Source organism: Alexandromys fortis, unplaced genomic scaffold (assembly GCF_014885135.2).
Source record: "Alexandromys fortis isolate MF-2015 unplaced genomic scaffold, M_Fortis_MF-2015_v1.1 scaffold_30, whole genome shotgun sequence".
Classification (NCBI taxonomy): domain Eukaryota; kingdom Metazoa; phylum Chordata; class Mammalia; order Rodentia; family Cricetidae; genus Alexandromys; species Alexandromys fortis.
The window spans coordinates 255,241-277,529 of record NW_026067922.1 but is presented as its reverse complement, the minus strand read 5'-3'; the positions used below and the strand labels follow the sequence as shown (position 1 = coordinate 277,529).

Below are 22,289 nucleotides of genomic sequence, written 5' to 3'. Positions count from 1 at the left end.
TGTGGGCACATCTCACATTGCTTAACAATTTGGTAAGCAGCTTCTTTTGTTAATTTAAATTGTTTTTGTAAACTTAGACTATTTTGATGGTGCTAAGCATGTGACTGCTGAGCCAGTTCAAGTTTATCAGCTAAAGCATTACCTTCAGCTAATGGCCCAGGAAGATTTGAATGTGGTCTGATATGTCCCACAAAACATGGTAACTTTCTTTGTTGTATGGCCTCTTGAATCTGTTGGAATAAGCTTAACTTGCTTATTGCTAGTCCTGATATAAGGGACAGTCTCTAGAACCTGAAGAGCATTAAAAATATATCAGCGGTCAGTATATAGATTGAAAGTTTCATTTGCAAAATGTTGAAATACTATAGTCACAGCTCTCAGCTCAACTACCTGAGTTGAGGCTGGTTCTTTCTGCACCCGTGTCCTTTATCATTAACCACATAAACAGTCCTCCTATTAAAAGAGCCATCAGTGAAAATTAACAAAGCATCCTTTAAAGGATCTTTTGCTACCATTTTAGGGAAAATGAAGGAATTCAGTTATGTAAACTGCAACAATGGGTTCGCTGAAAAAAGATCATTAGTCTGGCCTTAAAACTGAGCAAATGCAATTGCCCAAGAATCATGATTTTGGAATAACTTTGTTTCTTGGTATAAGGAACATGGATCATAGGTGGTTTCTTGCCAAAATATCTCTTAGATTCTATCCTGTTCTTCTGAAGCTACTGCTTCATAATAAGGGTTTAATACCTTAGCTGGCAATATGGGAAGGTGCATTCATAAGAGTGGCCTGTTTTGTCATAAAACTGCTGTAGGAGTAAGTTTAGTAGGTAATATACATGCTTGCCAAGGTTTGTCGTAATTTATATAATGTACCTGCTGTATAGCATGCTCTACCTGGGAGAGTACCTGTCTTGCAGCTTCTGAAAGCTGTCTATTGGAATTTGGATCACTGTCCCCTTTAAGAGTTTCACTTAGAGGCTTGGTCTCCCATAGAATATCTTAAATAAGGTCTCAACCATTGGATGTCCCTCAACAATTTTTGAAAGTCATTTAGAGTCTTTAAACCATCCTTCCTAATTTCTAATTTTTGAGGCTTAATTTCTTTGGGGTATAATATATGACCTAAATACTGGAAAGGTGGGTGCCTCTGCACTTTCTCTGGAGCAATAACTAATCCTGCATGGCTAAGGCTCTGTTGTAGTAGCCCATCTGTCTCAAGTAAAATTCCTTCATTTCTATGAGCAAGCAGGATATCATCCATATAATGTATAGTATAAGACTGGACATTGATCTCTGACATTTTGTATAGCCTGAGCTACAAACTTCTGGCACAAGGTAGCCCTGTTTCGCCATACCCTGTGGTAAGACGTTCCATTGATATCTTCTCATTGGCTCTCTGAAATTAACTGAGGGTATACTGAAAGCAAATCTTTGGCAATCTTATGGTGCCGAAGGGATGGCATAAAAAGAGTCTTAAGTCTAAGATAATTTTATTGGTATCTTTTGGTATAGTTGTAAGAGAAGGCAGCCCTTGTTGTAATGCTCCCATTAACTTCTCTTAAGTCCTGAATTAATCTCCATTTCCCTGATTTCTTTTTTTTAATATTTATTTATTATGTATACAATATTCTGCCTGTGTGTATGCCTGCAGGCCATAAGAGGGCACCAGACCTCATTACAGATGGTTGTGAGCCACCATGTGGTTGCTGGGAATTGAACTCAGGACCTTTGGAAGAGCAGGCAATGCTCTTAACCTCTGAGCCATCTCTCCAGCCCCCCTGATTTCTTTTTAATAACAAAAATTGGAGAGTTCTTAGAGTTCTTGGGTGAATTAGATGGCTTGATGTGACCATTATCCAGCTGTTCCTGCACTAACTGCTGGGCAGCTTGTCATTTTTCTTCTGTTAGAGGCCACTGATTTACTCATACAGGCTCATCACTTTTCCAGGCAATTGGGTGCAGGTTTTTCAGTGACCTCTCCTAAAAATAACCTAATCCTTCCCTGAGAGATTTATCTCCTGGTATGATAGGATCGATCCTTCCCTTATTTTCCTTGCCTAGACCTTGATTAGGTAATAGTTCTTGTTGAAACATTTGATTAGTAACAACTGTGTTGGGGAATATAAATATACCCCCATTCTGGACATAATATCTCAGCCTAATAAATTTACAGGTAAATGAGGAATAATATATGGCCGGAAAGTTCCTTCATGACCTTCCTTGACCTTCCAGTACAACTCCTTACTACTTTGTTCAGGATTTCGCGGTTGACCAATGCCCTGTAGCCATTGACTAGCAGGTATAACTGAAATATCTGCGCCAGTATCTAGAAGACCAGAAAATCTTTTTCCATTTATAAACAAGGTGAGTTCTGGTCTTTGAGAACGTATTGCTTGTAGCCAATAGGCGTTGGATGAACCAAATCCATTCTTTCCTCTTTTTCTTTTTTTTTTTGTTTTTGTTTTTGTTTTTCGAGACAGGGTTTCTCTGTAGCTTTGGAGCCTGTCCTGGAACTAGCTCTTTTTTAAAAAAAATATTTATTTATTATACGATATTCTGTCTGCTTGTATGCCTGCAGGCCAGAAGAGGGCGCCAGACCTCATTACAGATGGTTGTGAGCCACCATGTGGTTGCTGGGAATTGAACTCAGGACCTTTAGAAGAGCAGGCAATGCTCTTAACCACTGACCCATCTCTCCAGCCCCTGGAACTAGCTCTTGTAGACCAGGCTGGCCTCGAACTCACAGAGATCCGCCTGCCTCTGCCTCCCGAGTGCTGGGATTAAAGGTGTGTGCTACCACCGCCCGGCTTCTTTTTTCTTTCTTAATCTCATTTTTTTTTTTTTTGGTTTGGACAGCAGGAAGTATAATTAATTGTGCAAGCCTCTGACCTGCTTTTACTACAGAAACTCCACATGGTGAGTGAGTCATCACCTTGATCTCTCCTTCAAAATCAGCATCAATGACTCGAGGCAACAATAATTCTTTGCATAGTTTTGCTACTTCTCCCCAATAATAACCCTATTGTGCCCTCTGGTAATGGCCCATAAATGCCAACAGGGAGAGCTTGCATCCCTATTTCAGGAGTCAGTACTGTGTATACAGTAGAGGTGAGATCGAGCCCTGGGCTGACTGGGGTTGTTCTACAAAGGTCTTGAATGGATTTCCTTGTGGAAGCACAGGTTGCTGAATTGCCCCAAAATTTGACTTGGGATCTGAGGCTGGCCCCTTTATCCATTTCCCGAAAGGGGATTCCCTAGGTCATCTCTTTGACCTACACTTCGCTAGTCTAATGTTTTCCTCTCCTACATCTCCTGCATAATCCTGGTTCCCTTCTTGCCCTCAGATTTACTCTCCTATGAGGACATTGTCTGATCTGATGTCCCATAAGACCGCATCCAAAACAGCTTCCAAGAGGTCCTATAGCATGCATTCTCCCTAGGTCTTTATCTCTTTGCTGGGATAGGACATTGTTAATTGTCTTTCCCTGTAAGGCAGCGGCTATGACCATTCCTTGTGTGTACGATTGGCCAATATCAGAGCAAATTCAGATATAATTGGTAATGTTACCTTGCTTTCTGAAAGGTCTTAGAGCCGCTTTACATATAGCATAGTATTTTCAAAGGCTAGCTGTTTAACTATAAATTGTCCTGCTTCTGTGTCTCCAATCAACCTATTAGATGCTTGTGTCAGTCTGAAGACAAAATCTTGAAACAATTCATCTGGTTCTTGTCTTATACTAGACAATTCCTCTGTCTGTTCTTTAGAAGATGGAAGTCTGTTCCAGGCTTTCTTGGCAGCTGCATTAATTTGTACATATGCTACCATATCATATTCTAACTATTGGTCTATCCCAGTATAAGGTCCCTCTCCTGCACATTAGTTAACAAAGAAGCTGCTTTGACCTATGGCAGGGCAGACTATAGCACGGTGGGAAATCCAAGCAGAGATAGAGGAGGAAAGAAGGAAGAGCCAGACAGACACCACATAGCCTCACAAGAAGCAAGAGGTAACAAACCATAAGCCTTGTGGTAAAATATAAAATAATAGAAATGTGTTGCCAGGCGGTGGTGGCACACACCTTTAATCACAGCACTCATGAGGCAGAGGCAGGTGGATCTCTGAGTTCGAGGCCAGCCTGGTCTACAAGAGCTAGTTCCAGGACAGGCTCCAAAGCTATAGAGAAACCCTGTCTTGAAAAAAAAAATAATAATAATAATAGAAATGTGTTATGATATAAGAGCTAGCTAGAAATATGACTGAGCTATTGGACAAATAGTTGTAATTGATATGGTTTCTATGTGATTATTTGGGTCTAGGCAGCCAGGAAACATAAGTGCGGTCTCCATATACAAGAAATGGAAACAGACTGGACATGGGCAGGGCTATCAACAAGAGAAGGGAGACTAGCCCATAGCTAGAGACCAAGATGAATAGCTAGGCAGGGGGAAAGTCCTTGCCATTATAAAGAGAACAAAGAGGTATCTGGAAGGAGGGAAGTCTGGGGAGGTTAGCATGGACTTGGAAAGGTATAACAAGTACTCGTGAATAGGAACTGAGGGAGCCTGGAGGTCTGCATGGGTTTTGATATGCAGCCACAAGTATATGTCAATGAAGTCATATGTCCCTTTTGCCAGAAGTAAGGGAAATGACTGCTTTTGATATATGGGAACGAGTTTCACAAGTTTCTGAAAAATGCTGGCTTTTATCTAACCTCCAGAAATGCTCCTATGGTCCTGGCTTAACTGGGCCTATACTCAATTTTGGACTCAGTCAGTGGTCTTGCCCTTTTGTGTGCCAAATGCAGTACCCTTGGACCTGATACCTATGTTGTTATCTTCCTGTTTTTATTGCATATCACTAGCAGAAATAATAAAGTAACCTTTAATTATAATGACTATTTCAACATATACCTGGTAGTAGTGATGATCATAACAATGGAGAGCTTTAAGGGTACAGTTAAGGGAGCATACTTTTATTACAACCTATTAAGAGCAGCCATGGTAAAAATGTGAAAACCTATATTAGTTCTCCTGTAATACTGCCCAAAGGATTTATTTGGACCTTATTCTAATAGCAGTTGGAATGATTGTATATAAAAGGGTTATTCTACAGCATTCCCCCCCCTTTTAAATTAAAAAGAAAGGTTTTAACTTAAACATAGTAAGATTACGTGCAACAAAACCAGTAATCAGGTAAGACTGTTACAATATCTAGTCTTATTTGTATCTGGCAAAATTAGAGAAAATAGTCTATTATCTATTTTATCTTTGTAACTTCAGAGTTTTGTGCCTAATTTACCTTCTATTATAACTAAGGAAAACTGTAACTATTTAGTCTTCAACTCCATCAAAGACGCCAGAAGGGCGAAATGTTACCGAATGACAGGGACATCTGGCTTCCTGGACATTAGGTTCTTCTGTAACATGGGAGCATGTTGGCCTACAAGCCTAGTATATCTGACAGACTTTCCTGAGAAGCAGGGAATCTTGAAGGACCCTACCTTGTCTTGGCAAAGTTTGGCAGTTGCCTTTTTTGCATCTTGCTGGCCCAGTTTAAACAGTATAGTGTCAGCAGTTGAGGCAAGGGCAGTTTCTTTGCCCAAATGACTACCTTTTACCATAAAGAAGTCAAACTCCATATGGAGTTTCTCCGATGCTTATTATCTTCTCCAAAGCAATTGGGTGCTGCGAGGAACAGACATGTCTCACTCTTGTGAAAAGCCTTAGGTTAATATGACATATTAAATGTCATATTCTCTAGGTCTTTGAAGTTTTGGAAGACTATCTAAATATATTTGTGTGTGACCTTGAAAACATACCTAACATGACTATAAGTTTGACTATTATAGATGACTACTATTCGGTATTTAATTATACATTGTTTTAAATGAGCTGCATGAGCACAATACCCTAAACAAGAGTAGAAATATAAATACAGTATAACAAAATTAACTTTAAATTTGTATCAGTATACCAAAATCTATACCAATGTGAAATATTTAAGACAGTAGTTATTCTCTTTTTTTTTTCTTTTTTCTTTTGGTTTAAAGGTAGATTCAATAATCTACCATTTTATTCTATTATTTTTATATCTCCCCTTTTACTTTTCAGAATGAGATCCCTGAGATCTAATCTCTTGTTTAGCTTTTTTTTTTGATCATTATCAATAACAACTTTGTAACCAGCTCCCCTTAAGTGATCAAAACATTAAAAAAAAATTAAAATATTTTGGGAATGTGGGCATCATTCTCTAGAATACTTCCTGTTGTTTGGTGGGTTTGGTAATCTTTGGGTAAAATTTAGGACAATGGTTAAGTCTTGCTGTAGTATTCTGTGAAATTGGATCATCTCAGTCTTTAAGCCATTCTTGATGTTGGATTATCTGGACCATCCATTTTTATTTGTGTCTGGTCGCTTGTTCTGAAAATACATAAACTTTTAAAGGTGATGTATATATCTGTATTAATACAGGTATAGATTGTTCATTGTACACAAATTGATCTTTTTTGTTTTATGTAGGTTAAAATACATGCTATGTATTTTTGTAGGTTTTCTAGATTTATTTCTTTATATCTGTAGTCAGGATTTCAGGGGGTCTTCTGAATGTGTTTAACCTTGAATGAATCCACAACCTCTGATTTTCTGTGGAAATAAAAGGATAACCTCTTGCCTAAAATGACAGATCTTTTGCCTCAAATTTTGAAGTCAAGATATTTTCAAAATATATAGGTTGGTTTAATCTAGTGCCTTTCATAATCTATCAGCCAAAACATTTAATATTTATTTATTTATTTTATTATGTATACAATATTCTGTTTGTGTGTATGTCTGCAGGCCAGAAGAGGGCACCAGACCCCATTACAAATGGTTGTGAGCCACCATGTGGTTGCTGGGAATTGAACTCAGGATCTTTGGAAGAGCAGTCAATGCTCTTAACCTATGAGCCATCTCTCCAGCCCCCCAAAAACATTAAAAAAACAATACAATAACATATTAGGATCCAGACCCCATGTATTTTCCATCTTTATGTATCTTCTTTGATATTTACTTCTTTTAAAGTACTTTATTATTTTAAAACTATATATAGTCTATTTTATGACTGTCTTTACTGTCTCTTTTCCCTCCCCAGCCTATGTATATTTTTTAAACACATTATAACCCATTTGTAAGGTTTTTTTTTCCTGCCTGGATCTCTCTTTATTGCATATCTGTAATCTTTTTGTAACCATAGGAGCCTTTAAACGATTAAGCAGAGTGACTAGGACCAAAGTGTCATCTTTGGCAGCTGGTTCTGCCCCACTTGGTTCCCTGAGAGCCTACTAGCTTCCTGGTGGAGATACTGTTAAGAGCAGAGCAAGCTGTTTATCATCCCAACCCTGGGGAGTTTGGGGGTCCTGAGTGTCACCAAATAGTGTGCCACCCACTTCTCATAAACCCCATTTAAGTGTTATGGTACCAGTGCTTCTTGAAAGAGCTGTGCCCATTTTTGTACCCTAGTAGTGAGCCAGGGAGCCATCTCTTAAAGGAGCCGCACCTCTGTTTGCTTCTAGCAAACAGTCTACCAGAGAAAAGGCAAGAAAGTGTGTTTGATTCAGTTTTTGTTTGTTTAGAATCCCTTTTTTTGTTGTGTTTGTTTGTTTTGCTTTGCTTGTTTTGTTTTGGTTTTGATTTTTCCAAACAAGTTTTCTCTGTAGCTCTGGTGCCTGTTCTGGAACTAGCTCTAGTGGACCAGGCTGGCCTTGAACTCACAGAGATTTCCCCCCCCCCCTTTACCTCCTGAGTGCTGGGATTAAAGCGTGTGCTACCACTGCCCAGATTAGAATCCCTATTTTAAAGCTTTATTGGGTCTTAGTAATTCGGCCCCACATTGTTTTTCTGTGTCCATGGTGACTCCCAAATAAACACACTCAGGCATATATTAATTATAAATGTTCAGCCAATATCTTGGTCTTGTTACTGACTAGTTTTTACAACCTAAATTAACACATTTCTACCATGTACTCATTGTGTGTTACCTCATTTTGTATATATCCTGCTTCTGCATCTGTCTGGTGACTCCTGACTCCGCCCTTCTTCTGATAGCAGTGTAGAAAGTGGTTTGAAAGAGGACAGGAATGGGGATAAGGTTCTTTGGAACTAACATTCTAAGCCATTCAGGCTACATAGTGACACCTTGCCTCAGAAAAGCAAACAAACCAGTGAAAAGCCTTTGGAAGCTGCAGAATGGCTCAGTCAATAAAGTACATTCCTTGGGCAAGCATGAGGACCTGAATTTGGGTCACCAGCATCCATGTAATAGTGGTGGATGCCTATAATCTCAACACTGAGGATGCAGAGTTTCCTGTCCTGAAAATCTAGCTGAGTCAATGAGCCCAGGGTTCCAGGGAGGCACTCTCCTTAGAAAAATAAAGGGGGTGGTGTCTGAGGAGGAAGCACCTGAAATTACCTTCTCCTCCACATGCATATCCACATTCCTGACACACACAAATATGGTGGGAAAGCATCCAGGAAGAAGCCTGACATTGGCCTCTGGCCTTGCATGCCACCCTCGTATGTGTGTACTACATGAACACATATGCACACACCTAAAAAAATAACCTTTTAAAATATTAATTTTAGCAGTTGAAGAAAGGTGTTTATTGGGGGGTGAGGAAGCACATACAGCAGATACAGAGAAAAAGACCCTATACAAAGCAAGGGGGACTCAAAGCCAAAAAAAAATTCCATTTAAAATATTACTGTTGGTGTTTTATGGGATCTTTTTTCTTTTCTTTTTTTTAAAATGTGAACGGGTGTGTTGTTTACAAGAATATCTATATACCATATGTGTGCCAGGTGCCCCAGAAGTCAGGATGGTGTGTCTTAGTTAAGGTTTCTATTGCTATGATGAAACACCATGACAAAGAGCAAGTTAGGAAGAAAAGCGTTTATTAGATATATCCTTCAGCATTGCTGTTCATCACTGAAGGGAGGCAGGAGCGATGAAGAGGTTATGGAGGCATGCTGCTTACTGGCTTGCTTCCCATGGCTTGCTCGGCCCATGTTCTTATACAGCAAGTCTGGGCCTCCCCTCCATTGATCACTAAATGAAAAAATGCCTTACAGCTGGATCTCAAGGAGGCATTTCCTCAGCTGAGGCTCCTTCCTCTGATGACTCACACAGCCACCCAGTACAGGTGTAATTCTAACTGGAGTTAGCAGTGGTTGTGAGCTGCCCTTTGAGTGCTGGGACTCTACCTCGGTCCTCTACAGTAATAAGAAGTTCTATTCATCCCCTCATCTTTTTATTTTGTTTTGTTTTGAGACCAGTCTCACTACATGGCCCCAGCTGACCTAGAAGTCATAGAGATTGGCCTGCTTCTGCCTCCCCAGTGGTGAGGTTAAAGACTCTCTCTCTCTCCCTCTCTTTCTTTCTTAACAGGGTCTTTCTCGGGGCCCAAGCTCATCTTTAGCAACAAAGCTGAAGATGACCTTGAACTCATCCTGCCTCTATTTATCAAGTGCTGGGATTGCAGGCATGTGCCACCACCTGTGTTTCTTTGTTTTGTTTTAGATGAAAGTGACCGTGTTGAATTTGGTCAGTTGTTCAAACCCATTTAGAACTATTTTATGGTTACATGATAACTTAACATGTTAAAAAATACTGATAAATAGGAATATATTTTTGATACTGTTGAGAATGTTAACTTTTGCTTCTTTTTACTTTTGCAGTAGCAGAAAGAGAATGAAAGAAGTAGATAACCTTGACAGTATAAAAGAAGAATGGTAAGTTATGAGAGCTCTTCCTCTCATTACCATGATTACCTTTTCTCTTTAATATCCCTTCTTTCATTGGAGGGATTGAACCTAGCGCCTCACAGATGCAAAGCAAGCCTCCTCTTTTTGAGACAGGGTGATATGGGAGAGTCTTCTGTTTTGTGTTGATTTCATTGGTTAAATAAAGAAACTGCCTTGGCCCTTTAATAGGATAGAAAGTTAGATAGGCGGAGTAAACAGAACAGGATGCTGGGAAGAAGGCAGTGAGGTCAGTCACCATAGCTCTCCTCTCCAAGATGGATGCAGGTTAAGATCTTCCTGGTAAGCCACCATCTCGTGGTGCTACACAGATTATTAGAAATGGGTTAATCAAGATGTAAGAGTTAGCCAATAAGAGACTGAAGCTAATGGGCCAAGCAGTGTTTATATGAATACAGTTTGTGTGTAATTATTTCTGGTAAAGCTAGCCGGTGCGGGAGCTGGGTGGCGGGAAGTGGCTCGCACCTCCAACTACAACAGGGCATCACTAAATTGTTCAGGTTAGCCTTAAACTCACTCTGCCACCCACACATTTATTAAATTTAAAAAATTCCTCCAGTCTGCTAAGTTGCTAGAGATACATACAGGCTTATACCACCAGCCCAGGCTATGCTGATATTTTTAAACACTGCTATCTGGGGCTGAAGAGATGGCTCAGCAGTTATGAGCACTGACTGCTCTTCCAGAGGACCCAGGTTCGATTCCCAGCATCCACATGGCAGCTCGTAAGTGTATGTAAATCCAGTTCCTGGGCAATCTGACACCTTCACTATTGTTCATAGAATAAAGTTGTTGTTGTTGTTGTTTTTTAAATAAACTGCTATCTGGATATATTATTTGTGTTCAACTACATTCCATATGTATGTGTGGAAGTCACAGGACAACTTTGGAGCCAGTTCTCTCCTTCCACGATTATGTGGGTTCTGAACAAAGTAAGTACTTTTACTGCCTAAGCCAATTTACTGAACCCTAAGTATATTTTTTTCTTTTCTATCTTTTTTTTCCTTTTTTCTTTTCTTTGTGTGTGTGTGTGTGTGTGTGTGTGTGTGTGTGTGTGTGTGTTAGCCTTGATTTATTGAGACAGGGTCTCTCTGTATAGCTCTGGCTGTCCTTGAACTCACTCTGTAGACCTTGCTGGCTTTGAACTCACAGAGATATGCCTACCTCTGTTGGGATTAAAGGCTGGGCCACCACTCCTGGTCTAAGTATAATTCTTTAGCTTTGTCTTCAATCCTGTATTTTTTTTCCTTTGGCCTAATCTCATCTATTTACAATGCCAGTCATTGAGTTTTTGTTTTGTTTTAGATTTATTGAGTTTTTCATAAAACTATTTCTTGGTTTTTGAGACAGGATTTTTCTGTGTAGCCCTGGCTGTCTTGGAAATGACTCTGTAGACCAGGCTGGCCTGAAATTTATAGAGATTCTCTGGGCTAAAGGCATATGCCACCATGCTACTCCCAGCTATACTGAGTTTTTCATTTTGTCTTCAGGACTATTTTTGGTGGCATCTGTATCTTTACTTCTTTTTTGTCACAGTCTCATAGTAGCCCTGGCTATCCTTGAACACATTATGTTTCCAAAGGATCACCTTGAACTTCTGATCTTGTCATTACCACCAAAGTACTGGGATTATAGGCATGCATCACCATGCCAGGTTTGTGTAGTGCTGAGGATTGAACCCAGGGCTTTGTGAATGCTACGCAAGTACTCTACCAACTGAGCTACATCCCAAGCCTAGTATCTGCATCTTAGAGACAAGAAAACCAAATCATAGAAACTTAAGTTTCATATGGAGACTTAGTTTTCCTTACTGCAACTAAGTAAAGGCATTTAAACATGAACCATGAGGCCTGGACTTTTAGAAAGTATGTTATACTGCTACACAGCTATGTTGATTAAAGCAAAAAATCATTAGTATTATTAGATAGTATTTTACAATATAACTTTTTCTGTGTGGTCAGACTTTCTTTGAATCAGTAGCTCCTGAATAATGACATGAATGCTTAGTATTAATTATGAAAGCTTGACCTTATCTTGCTTGGGCTTGTTCCCAAATTTAACCATTTATATTAATCTACATTCTGCCACGTGGCTCATTACCTCTCCTCCATACCATATGTCCGCCTTCCTCTGTCCTGGTGAGTTCCCCACTGCTCCAAGCTCTGCCCAGAAGTCCCACATCTCCTGCCTAGCTCTAGGCTATTCAGCTCTTTACTAAACCAATTAGAAGGTGCCTTAAGGCAGGTTAAGTAAAGCAGTGATCAGATATCCCACAACATTTCAAAGGTATCATATTGTTTGGGGAAGATATAATTAATATTGGTAATATGAATGTTTTAGCTGTGTGTACAGGAGAAAGAATTACCTGGGAAAGTAAAAAGTATTTGCCTTGCTGGGCGGTGCTGGGGGCGCACGCCTTTAATCCCAGCACTTGGGAGGCAGAGGCTGCCAGATCTCTGTGAATTCGAGGCCAGCCTGGCCTACAGAGCAAGTTCCAGGACAGCCCTGGTTGGCCTGGAACAATTTTGTAGACCTGACTGCCCTGTAGATTACAGAAATCTGCTTGGCTCTCCTTTGAGTTCTAGAATTCACCACTACATCCTGCACACCTGGGTGATGGGGACAAACTCGGGTCCTTTTGAGTGAGCCAAATCCAACTTGAGTACTAACATTTAATAACAATATAATGATGACTGTTTTGAGAGATTTCTGATATGGTGTTCAGAGCATAAGCTTTGCTTAAACTAATTTTACTTAACCTTTATTTTCATCTATTAAGGTAAAATAAACTTTCTAGGATCACTGTGAAGACTGAGTGAGTTGTAACATGTATTGTAGAGTATCGTGGTTAGAAGCATAGACTTGAGGGAGATAGCAACAGGATTAGTAAGTGTAACAGTTCCTGTTAGTGAGAGTTACCAAATGTTGATATCTCATCTTTTCTCAAAAATTCTGTGCTTAACTTCCAAAAGCTCAGAATCCATTCCTGACAAGTAAAATCTTAGGTAATATTTTTAAATGATGAAATGTAAATCCAAAATAAATAGCAACAGAAAGCCAAGCAGGATAGCACATGCTTGGCATTCCAGTATTCAGGAGGTAGAAAAGGACAATAAGAAATTCAAGATCAGCATCAGTTATATCGAGTTTGAGGCTAGCCTGGGCTACATGACTCCAAATGAAAAAAAAAATAGAAAAGGAAGTAGGCTATTAAAATGTTCATTAGTGGAGAATATCATTGTGAGTGTGCAAATATAAATACTTGTTAGTTTCTTCCTGATGTATCACTTTTAATTTCTGCACCGAAAAGTACATAGTAACCCTTTTGAAGTCATTTGAAGCTGGGCACAGTTCACAAGCCTATAGTCCCAACATCTTGGAAGCTGAGTAAAAACTACTTAAAGCCAGGCGGTGGTGGTGCACGCCTTTAATTCCAGCACTCAGGAGGCAGAGGCAGACGGATCTCTGTGAGTTCGAGGCAGTCTGGTCTATAGAGCAAGTTCCAGGACTGTCTCCATAGCTACTGGGAAACTTTATCACGAAAAAACAGGCATAGATAGATAGATAGATAGATAGATAGATAGATGGATGGATGGATGGATGGATGGATGGATGGATGGATGGATGGATGGATGGATGGATGGATGGAATGATAGATGGATACATGGATAAATCAATCAATCAATAAATAAATACAGACATACATACATACATACTACTTAAGCCTAGTACTTTGAGACCAGCTTTGACAATAATGAGACTCTGTGTGGGGGTAGAAAGGGGTGATATAAGGGTTTTCTTGAACCCTTCAAAATAATGAATGTACTTTTGACTGGGCATATGCTTAGTTGGTAGGGTTCTTGCCTGGTATGCATTAGGCCCTGAGTTCAGTCCCCAGCACCATATAAATCCAGGATGGTGGAACATGAATATAATCTTAGCACTTGGTAGATAGAGGCAGTAGTTCAAGGTCATCCTTGACTACTTAGAAAGTTTGAGGCCAGTCAGGAATAGGAGACCCTGTCTCAAAAAATAAAAGTGTAACCAGCGATGGGTGTTACACACCTTTAATCCCAGCACTTTGGGGGCAGAGGCAGGCAGATCTCTGACTTTGAGGCCAGCCTGGTCTACAGAGTGAGTTCCAGGACAGGCTCCAAAGCTACATAGAGAAACCCTGTCCCCCAAAATAAATAAATGAATAAATAAGTTTGCTATTTTGTGCTTTTGGACTAGTGTTAGACACATTTTGCATTTATAAAGATACTTTTAGTTATTTTAACACTTTAAGTGGAGATCACTAAACAACTGTTACATTCTACTGAGATCTTTTTTTAAAATGTGTTTTTCAAGGTTTAATTATGTATCTGTGCCTGTGTAGGAATAGCGAGTGCCAGTGTCAGATTCTCTGGAACTGTAGGTTTAGTGTTGTGAGCTGCCATATATAGATGGTAGGAACCAAACTCAGGTCCTCCACAAGAGCAGTGCACTCTTAACCTATGAGCTATCTTTTAGCCCCCTACTGCCCTTTTTAAAATTCTGAGGCAAGCCTGATAGTTCCCTTGTTGCAAAGCTTGATAGCCTGAGTTTGATCCCTGGGACCACATGGTGGAAATAGTAAGGTCATTCCCATAATTCCCACAAGTTGTTCTCTGACCTCTGCAGCGCTTCTACACATGCACTCCTATACACATACTCACGCACATAATGTAATATGAACATCTAGTTTGGGGCTTTTAAATTAATTCTTAAGTTCCAAAGTAATAGATTTTTTATGACATTTTTATATATGTGTGTAACTCTGCTTTGTTATCATTTGTACCTTCATACTGTTCCAGTTATCGATACTGTGGATAAATGTCAAGGGCCACTAGACAGCCTAAAATACAAAAGATACCCTACACAGCAAAAAGTTAGCCTTCCCCAAGTGTCTATAGAAAACATGGTCTAAGACTAAAACGTGTTTAATCACTTCTCCAGGATTACGTCTTCATGAACTTCATGAAGTGCTTACAGCACTTGGTTTTTGTTTTTATTTTTAGGGTTTGTGAAACAGGACCTCCTAACAATCAACCCCTCAATGGTAATCAACAAAGGGACTGTGAATATTTTGTTGACAGCCTTTTTGAAGAAGCAGAGAAGGTTGGTGCCAAGTGCTTGTCCCCCACTGAACAGAAGAAACAGGTAAATGTCTGCTACTTATTGGCCTCTAGGAGGATCCATAAAATTAAAACTATGTTTGTAATAGTAAAGCTATTATTTACCATTTTCATCATGTTGTATTTGCACAAGTGCCAGAAAAGCAGCGATAGGTAAAGTTGTTGGCATCTGAGCAGTAATCAAAGCAGTCAAAATAAACTGAGATATAAATTATTGTATTAGTTTCTTGAATTTACAAACTAAATACATACTGCTTCCAGTTAGGAATGTCTGTGATGGGACTGAGGCTGTAGCTCAGCTGGTAGAATGCTTACATAACAGCATCCCACCCAGCGCTTCATAAACTTCTTAGTCCCCACACTTGGGAGGTGGGGAGTCAGAAGAACTGAAAGTCCAAAGGTAGAAGTTGTCCTTGGCCATAGTTAGTTCAAGGCTGGAGTATTCAGGGTGGAAGGAAGCCAGAGGACCTGGATTGGGACTCCCAGCTGTCACATAAGAAGGTAAAAGACTCATTCCCAGGGCTGGAGAGGCAGAGACACAGATAAAACTTTGTGGCTAGCCAGTAGAATTGAATTGGTGAACTCCAGGTTCAGTAAGAAATCCTGTCTCAAAAAATAAAATGGGGAGTTGTAAGTGATAACTCACTGAGTAAGTACACCTGCTGCCAGGCCCAACAGTCTGAAACACACATGGTAGAACTGACTAAGCCATCTAGGAAACTTCTGGGATTTTTTTGTTTTGCTTTGTTTTTTCAACACAGGGTTTCTTTGTGTAGTTTTGGCTATCCTGGGACTCAGTGTGTAGACCAGGCTGGCCTGCAACTCACAGAGATTCACCTGCCTCTGCCTCCCAAGTGCTGAGGTTAAATAAAGGTATGCACTTCCACTGCCCAGCTTTGGAAACATTTTATGTATTTATTTGTTTGGTTGGTTGGTTTTGGTTTTTTGAGACAGGGTTTCTCTGTAGCTTTTGGAACCAGTCCTGGAACTCACTCTGTAGACCAGGCTGGCCTAGAACTCCGCCTGCCTCTGCCTTCCAAGTGCTGAGATTAAAGGCCTGCACCACCACTACCCGCCCAGCTGGAAACATTTTAAAAATACCTTTGTAACTGCATACCTATATAAGGTTTGATTTTTTTTTTAATATTTATTTATTATGTATACAGTATTCTATCTGTGTGTATGCCTGCAGGCCAGAAGAGGGCACCAGACCTCATTACAGATGGTTGTGAGCCACCATGTGGTTGCTGGGAATTGAACTCAGGACCTTTGGAAGAGCAGGTAATGCTCTTAACCACTGAGCCATCTCTCCAGCCCGGTTTGATTTTTTTTAAATAAATTTTATTATAATAGTACCAATTATAAACTTTGATAAATCATAGTTTAAAAAGTAAACAAAGACCTGGAAATGTAGCACATTTACTTATTTTATGTGTTTGTTTCATTTGAATGTATGTATATGTACCACATGTGTGCTGACTGCCCATGGAGAATGTCAGTTCTGGGACTAAAGTTATGAATGTTCAGTGAAACAGGTACCAGGAGCCAAGCCAGGTCCTTTGAAATAACAAGTGCTCCTAACTGCCTAACCATCTTTAAAAACAAAATTTACTTAACTTTATTTTATGTACATTGGTGTGTCAGATCACCTAGTAGTAGAGTTACAGATAGTTTGGAGCTGCCATGTGGGTGCTGGGAATGAAGCTGGGTCCTCTGAAAGAGCCGCCTATGCTCTTAACCACTGAGCCATCTCTCCAGCCCCTCTTTATTGGGATAAGATATCAATTAAAGAAGACACTGACTCAACTTCTGGCCTACACACATACGTACCCCATTAGACTTGGCTATTTTGGCAGGCATTTTCACAGAATAATTAAGTGGGCCTGGTAAGGGAAACAACTTACTGCATTGTTACAAATGCAAAGATTTTACTTAGCCAACTTTTAACTGGATTAGGAATTTGGGGAAATCTCTTTCATGCACTCGACAGCTTTTCAAACTTACAGAATTTTCTCATGAAGTTAGTGTTAGTTTAATAACTATAATGTCTGTCATATAAGGAAATAATTAGCATTTAGATTTGCATGGCTTAGAGAACAAAATTTTCCAAATGACTAATGTATATGTTTTAATAATAACATAATATTATTCATGAGCTAGGTGTGATGGTACGGGCCTGTGAACTCAGAACTTGGGCTCAGGTAGGATGATCTGGAGTTCAAGGCCAGCATAGGCTATTTAGTGAGCTCAAGGTCAGCCTTTCTTACAATGTACTCCTTTCTTTACTGCCTTGTAGGTAGATGTAAATATAAAATTGTGGAAAAACGGATTCACAGTCAATGATGACTTTAGAAGTTACTCTGATGGTGCAAGTCAGCAGTTTCTGAACTCCATCAAAAAGGGGTAAGCAGGACATAGTAGAGGGGTATTTCAGGCATGTTTCACATCAAAAAATCATTCGTAGTCATGATTGTGCCCCTTTACACATTCATAGACATACTGTTTCTTCTGTGAATTCACATCTCTTCCCTGGGGGGTGGTGTGGCAGGGGGCTTGGGTTGTTTGTTTTAAATGGCAGCCAGAGCTGGAGAGGTGGTCTAAGAAGCTTTGCTGCTTCAGTTTGGGGGCCCTCCAAGGGCATCTGTTTCCATGTGCTATGCCTACACACAGGCATAAATATATGGAAAATCTTTAAATAACAGTCATTTAGTCTCAGCTATCTTTGAAATCCAAGGTATAAGCTATCACATCTAGCTTAAATTGATCTTGGCCTTTCGGTTTCTTCCTCACTCCTCTCAGCCCCTTCCCCTCACTCTCCCCCAGGCTGACCTTGGACATTACAGTGGTCTGCCATCCTGTTTTCTGAGATCTAGGATTAAAGGTATGGGTGACCATGCCCACCCCCAATGCCCCTTTGTTTATTTTTTGTGACAGGGTTTCTCTATGTGACAGTCCCTGCTGTCCTGGAACTGTAGACCAGGCTGGCCTTGAATTCTCAGAGATCCTTCTGCCTCTGCCTCCCTCGTGCAGGGATTAAAGACATGGCCCATCTCACCTGGTTTGTAGTGCCCTTTTTTTTTTTTAATTGACATTTTTCTTAGAGGGCCACAACTAATTTTTTGTTGTTTTGTTTTATTTATATTGGGTCTCAAAATACAGTCTTGGCTAACCTGGAGTATACTATGTGGACCAGCCTGCCTCAAATGGGATTTTGTGCATGTACCAACAAGCCCAGATTAGAGCTATAATTTGAATTTTAGGAATTTGAATTCTGATCAACCAATCTTGCCACTTATTCCTTAATTCCATGTCTTCTTTGTTATTCCATATTTAGTAATTTTATCTTTAAAATTATAAAGTTAAAAATTATGAATCTAAGTATTATACATGTTTTATCTAGAAAAATACAAGTATTTTTGAGGAGAGTGGTAATAGGTATTGTTTTTGCTTGAGACATGGTCTTAGTCATACCCAGGGTGGAGTTGGACTTGTTTCAGGAACTTGGGGAACTTGGGATCATGGAGCAGGCATAGAAGGGGTGGTCTTGGTTTAGTTCAGATTTGATCCTTACGGTATATATTTATTTATAAATCAGTTTTTAATTGTCCATTATGAGCTCTGTCAATTGCGTTGAGTGGGTTATTCAGTCTAGGGGTTTGTAACCCACCCTGCAATCAGTTATTCCAGGGTCACGGAGGGGCGCTACCTGGAAGGGAATGAGCTAAGACAGAAGAAGGAGGCCAAGCAGATTTGTCAAAGCCTCCGTTTATTAGGGACGGGTTACAGTTTATATATGGTAAGGAATGGGGGGGCAGGGCAACTGGATTCTTGCCGCGTGTTCCAGATCACGTAGGCCAGGTTACATTCGGACAGGTAGGCCAAGAAGTCAAGAGTTGCCACACCTAGTTCCCTGGATAGCTGGAATGTGAGGCGGGTTCCGCTAACAGATTAACAGTTAATTGGACGTGAGGCAGGTTCTCAATAGAACATAATTATGGGTATGAGGTTCCCTGCAGACTCCCCAGGGTGATGGTTTCTGTAATGATTTTTAGGGGGGAAATGGCTTGTGACAGAGCTCTTTGAATATATCTATGTATTCTCACAATGATAACTTCTTATTCATATATATGTGAATATATGTATATATGTATTATTGTTTGGGTATATATATTTAATTTTTCTTGGCAATTGAGGCCATTTAACTATTTCTATAAAAAGTATCTTATTAGGCATGGTGGTGCATGCCTTTAATTCTAGCATTCTCAAGACAAATGAAGGCAGATTTCTTTGAGTTCAAGGACAGCCAGGGCTATGTAGTCAGAAGTCACAGTTTGTTAATCAGTGGTTAGATGTTTGGGTCATTTCCATATTTAGAGCTGTTAAAAATATATTTCTATGTAAGTGTTTTGCTTGCTTGTTTGGTTGGTTAGTTTATTTGGTTTTGTTTTTTGTTTTGCTGGGCTATGGATTAAACCCAGAACTATATGCAAGCCAGGCAAGTGCTCTACTACTGAGCTACACCCCCACGACCCTGTATAAATTAATTGGTTAGTGGTTCAGTGTCTCACGTTAGGCCAGACTGACCTTGAGTTCTTTACTAAATATGACCTTGAGCTCCTTCTTCTGTATTTACCACTCAGATGCTAGGATACAGGCATGTGTCATTAGCCCAGCTAAGTTTTTTGTTTATAAAGTTTTTTTTAATTATGTGTATGCAGGGGTAGGGGATAGGTGCATTTTAAACATGTGTGCAGATGCCTACAGCCATTAAAGGCATTGTATCCCCTGGAACTGTAAGAGGATGTTGTAAGCCACCTGACATGGGTTCTGGAGCCAAACTTGGGTCCTCTGGAAGAGTGGAGTGTGCTTTTAATTGCTGATCTCCTAGTTCTTGGCTGAGTTCTTATGCAGACAAATATTTTCAGTTAGGCATATGTATATACATATATATCTCACAAGATGTTAATTCTATCTTTGACTTCACAAAGAGTTGTCGAACTGTATTCCTAAGTGACTATACGGTTTGAAACAACCCCAGCAGTATACCAGCAGTGTATGAGGGCCACAGTATTTATTTCTGTCTTCGCTAATATTTGTCAATGCCAGCCATTTTGAATTACAGCTTCCTTGTAAGTAGGAAACAGTGTTTCCTTCTAGTTCTTCTTTTCAGTTCCCCAATGTTGTGTTATTAGCCATTTGTGTATCTTTGGAGAAATGGCATTCTAAATTATTTCTCCATGTTTTTCTTTGCCTATTTTAATATTAGATTATTTGTTTCTCCCAACCTTTTTCCAGAAACCTACCCAGGGGCCTTGCACATCAAGACTACTTCTCCCACTGAGCTACACTCTCTTTCCATACAGCCCCACGAGAGGTTTTTTTTTGGTTTTTGGAGACAGGGTTTCACTGTGGCTTTGGAGCCTGTCCTGGAACTAGCTCTGTAGACCAGGCTGGTCTCGAACTCACAGAGAGCCTCCTGCCTCTGCCTTCCCAGTGCTGGGATTAAAGGCGTGTGCCACCATCGCCCGGCCCCACGAGAGTTTTTTATATAGTCTTTTTGTTTGGTTGGTTGGTTTTTCAAGACACAGTTTCGCTGTAACTTTGGTTCCTGTCCTGGAACTAGCTGGTATAGACCAGACTGGCCTCGAACTCACAGAGATCCGCCTGCCTCTGTCTAGTGAGTGCTGGGATTAAAGATAAGCACCAAAAACAACCAACCAAAAAGGGTATCTGAAATATTAGACAAAACCCAGGACTGGAGCCAATCAATTGTTATTTAGATCTGATAGAAGGATGAAATGTGAATTTTTTTCTTTTTTTTATATTTATTTATTTATTATGTGTAGAATATTCTGTCTGTGTGTATGCCTGCACGCCAGAAGAGGGCACCAGACCCCATTACAGATGGTTGTGAGCCACCATGTGGTTGCTGGGAATTGAACTCAGGACCTTTGGAAGAACAGGCAATGCTCTTAACCTCTGAGCCATCTCTCCAGCCCCGTGAATTTTTGTCTTTAAAGCCAGTAGTGATTGTATTTCACTTTGTCATTATCAAAGTAAATATATATTTTTTTCTTTTATGTGATTTGGTGTGAAAGTGTCAGATCCCTTGGAACTGGAGTTACAGACAATTGTCAGCTGCCACATGGGCGCTGGGAATTTAACCCAGGTCCTCTGAAAGAGAGGCCAGTGCTCTTAACCTCTGAGCCATCTCTCCAGCCCTCTTACTTTATTTGTTTGTTTGTTTATTTATTTGTTTTGGTTTTTTGAAACGGGGTTTCTATGTACCATTGGGGCCTGTCCTGGAACTAGCTCATGTAGACCAGGCTGGCCTCGACTCACAGAGATCCACCTGCCTCTGCCTCCCAAGTGCTCAGATTAAAGGTGTGCGCTACTACCGCCCAGCGGCCCCTCCCCCCGTATTTAAATTAGTTAGGAAAGTATTTTACCTATAACCTACAAACTTGGGAGGCTGAAGAAGGAGAATTGTCCTATCTATGAAGCTAGATGTATTAGCTATATCATGAGTTTCAGACTAGCCTTCAAGAGGTAGAGCCATGAGTCAGAGATTCAAGGCCTGCCCATCTCAAAATGCAAACAAAAACAGAACTAAAGCTTAGTATTTCCTTTCACCTTTAGTCCTTTGGTTATCTTTTTTTTTTTTTAAATAAATGATAAAAACTAGTTGGGTGCCTCACGCCTTTAATCTGAGCACTTAGGAGGCAGAGACAGGCAGATCTCTGTGAGTTTGAGGCCATCCTGGTCTACAGAGCAAGTTCCGGGACAACTAGCGCTATTTATTACACAGAGAAACCCTGTCTCAAAAAAAAAAAAAAAGTTGAAAAAAAATGAATGGGCCTTTGAGATGGCTCATCAGATCAAAGTCCTTTCCAGTCAATCCTTAAAACCTGAGTTCAATCCCAGAATCCATAGTTTAAGGAGAGAGCTGACTACCAAAAGTTGTCCTCTTGTCTCTACATGTGCCATGGCACACACATGCCCATAGTCACACATACACATCCTATATGCGCACATGTGCGCATACACCCACACATTAATCAGAAATAATTTCTTAGCTGGGTGGAGATGGCTCAGTTGTTCAGAGCACCTGCTCTGCACCCATGAGGATCTGATGGTCATTGTCTCATGCACTGTAACCCCAGCACTATTGCACAGCAGAGACAGGAGGATTGCTGGTGCTTTCTGGCTGCCAAGCTAGCAAAAAATCATGAGCTTTAGGTTCAGGGAAAGACCCTGTGACAAATGAGTAAGACAGAAAATAGTAAAGCACCTAAAGCCCTCCTCTGACTTCAGTGCACACATGCATAAGTGCAAA

General features: G+C 40.2%; 1 protein-coding gene across 2 annotated transcripts in view; it reads left to right on the top strand.

Annotated features, from left to right (window-relative positions):
• The first annotated feature begins 2,178 nt into the window (after positions 1 to 2,178).
• Ubxn2a (UBX domain protein 2A) overlaps positions 2,179 to 22,289 on the top strand; it is a 29,914-nt gene continuing 9,803 nt past the window's right edge. Inside the window, exons 1-4 of one of the 2 annotated variants that reach the window (XM_050141893.1) lie at positions 2,179 to 2,366; positions 9,714 to 9,767; positions 14,837 to 14,978; positions 17,250 to 17,356. In XM_050141893.1, coding sequence (XP_049997850.1) covers positions 9,727 to 9,767; positions 14,837 to 14,978; positions 17,250 to 17,356 — 290 coding nt within the window. In that variant the 5' untranslated portion in view covers positions 2,179 to 2,366; positions 9,714 to 9,726. Of the gene's footprint in view, positions 2,367 to 2,875; positions 2,919 to 9,713; positions 9,768 to 14,836; positions 14,979 to 17,249; positions 17,357 to 22,289 lie in introns of those variants that run through there. The other variant, XM_050141892.1, reaches the window with a different exon arrangement.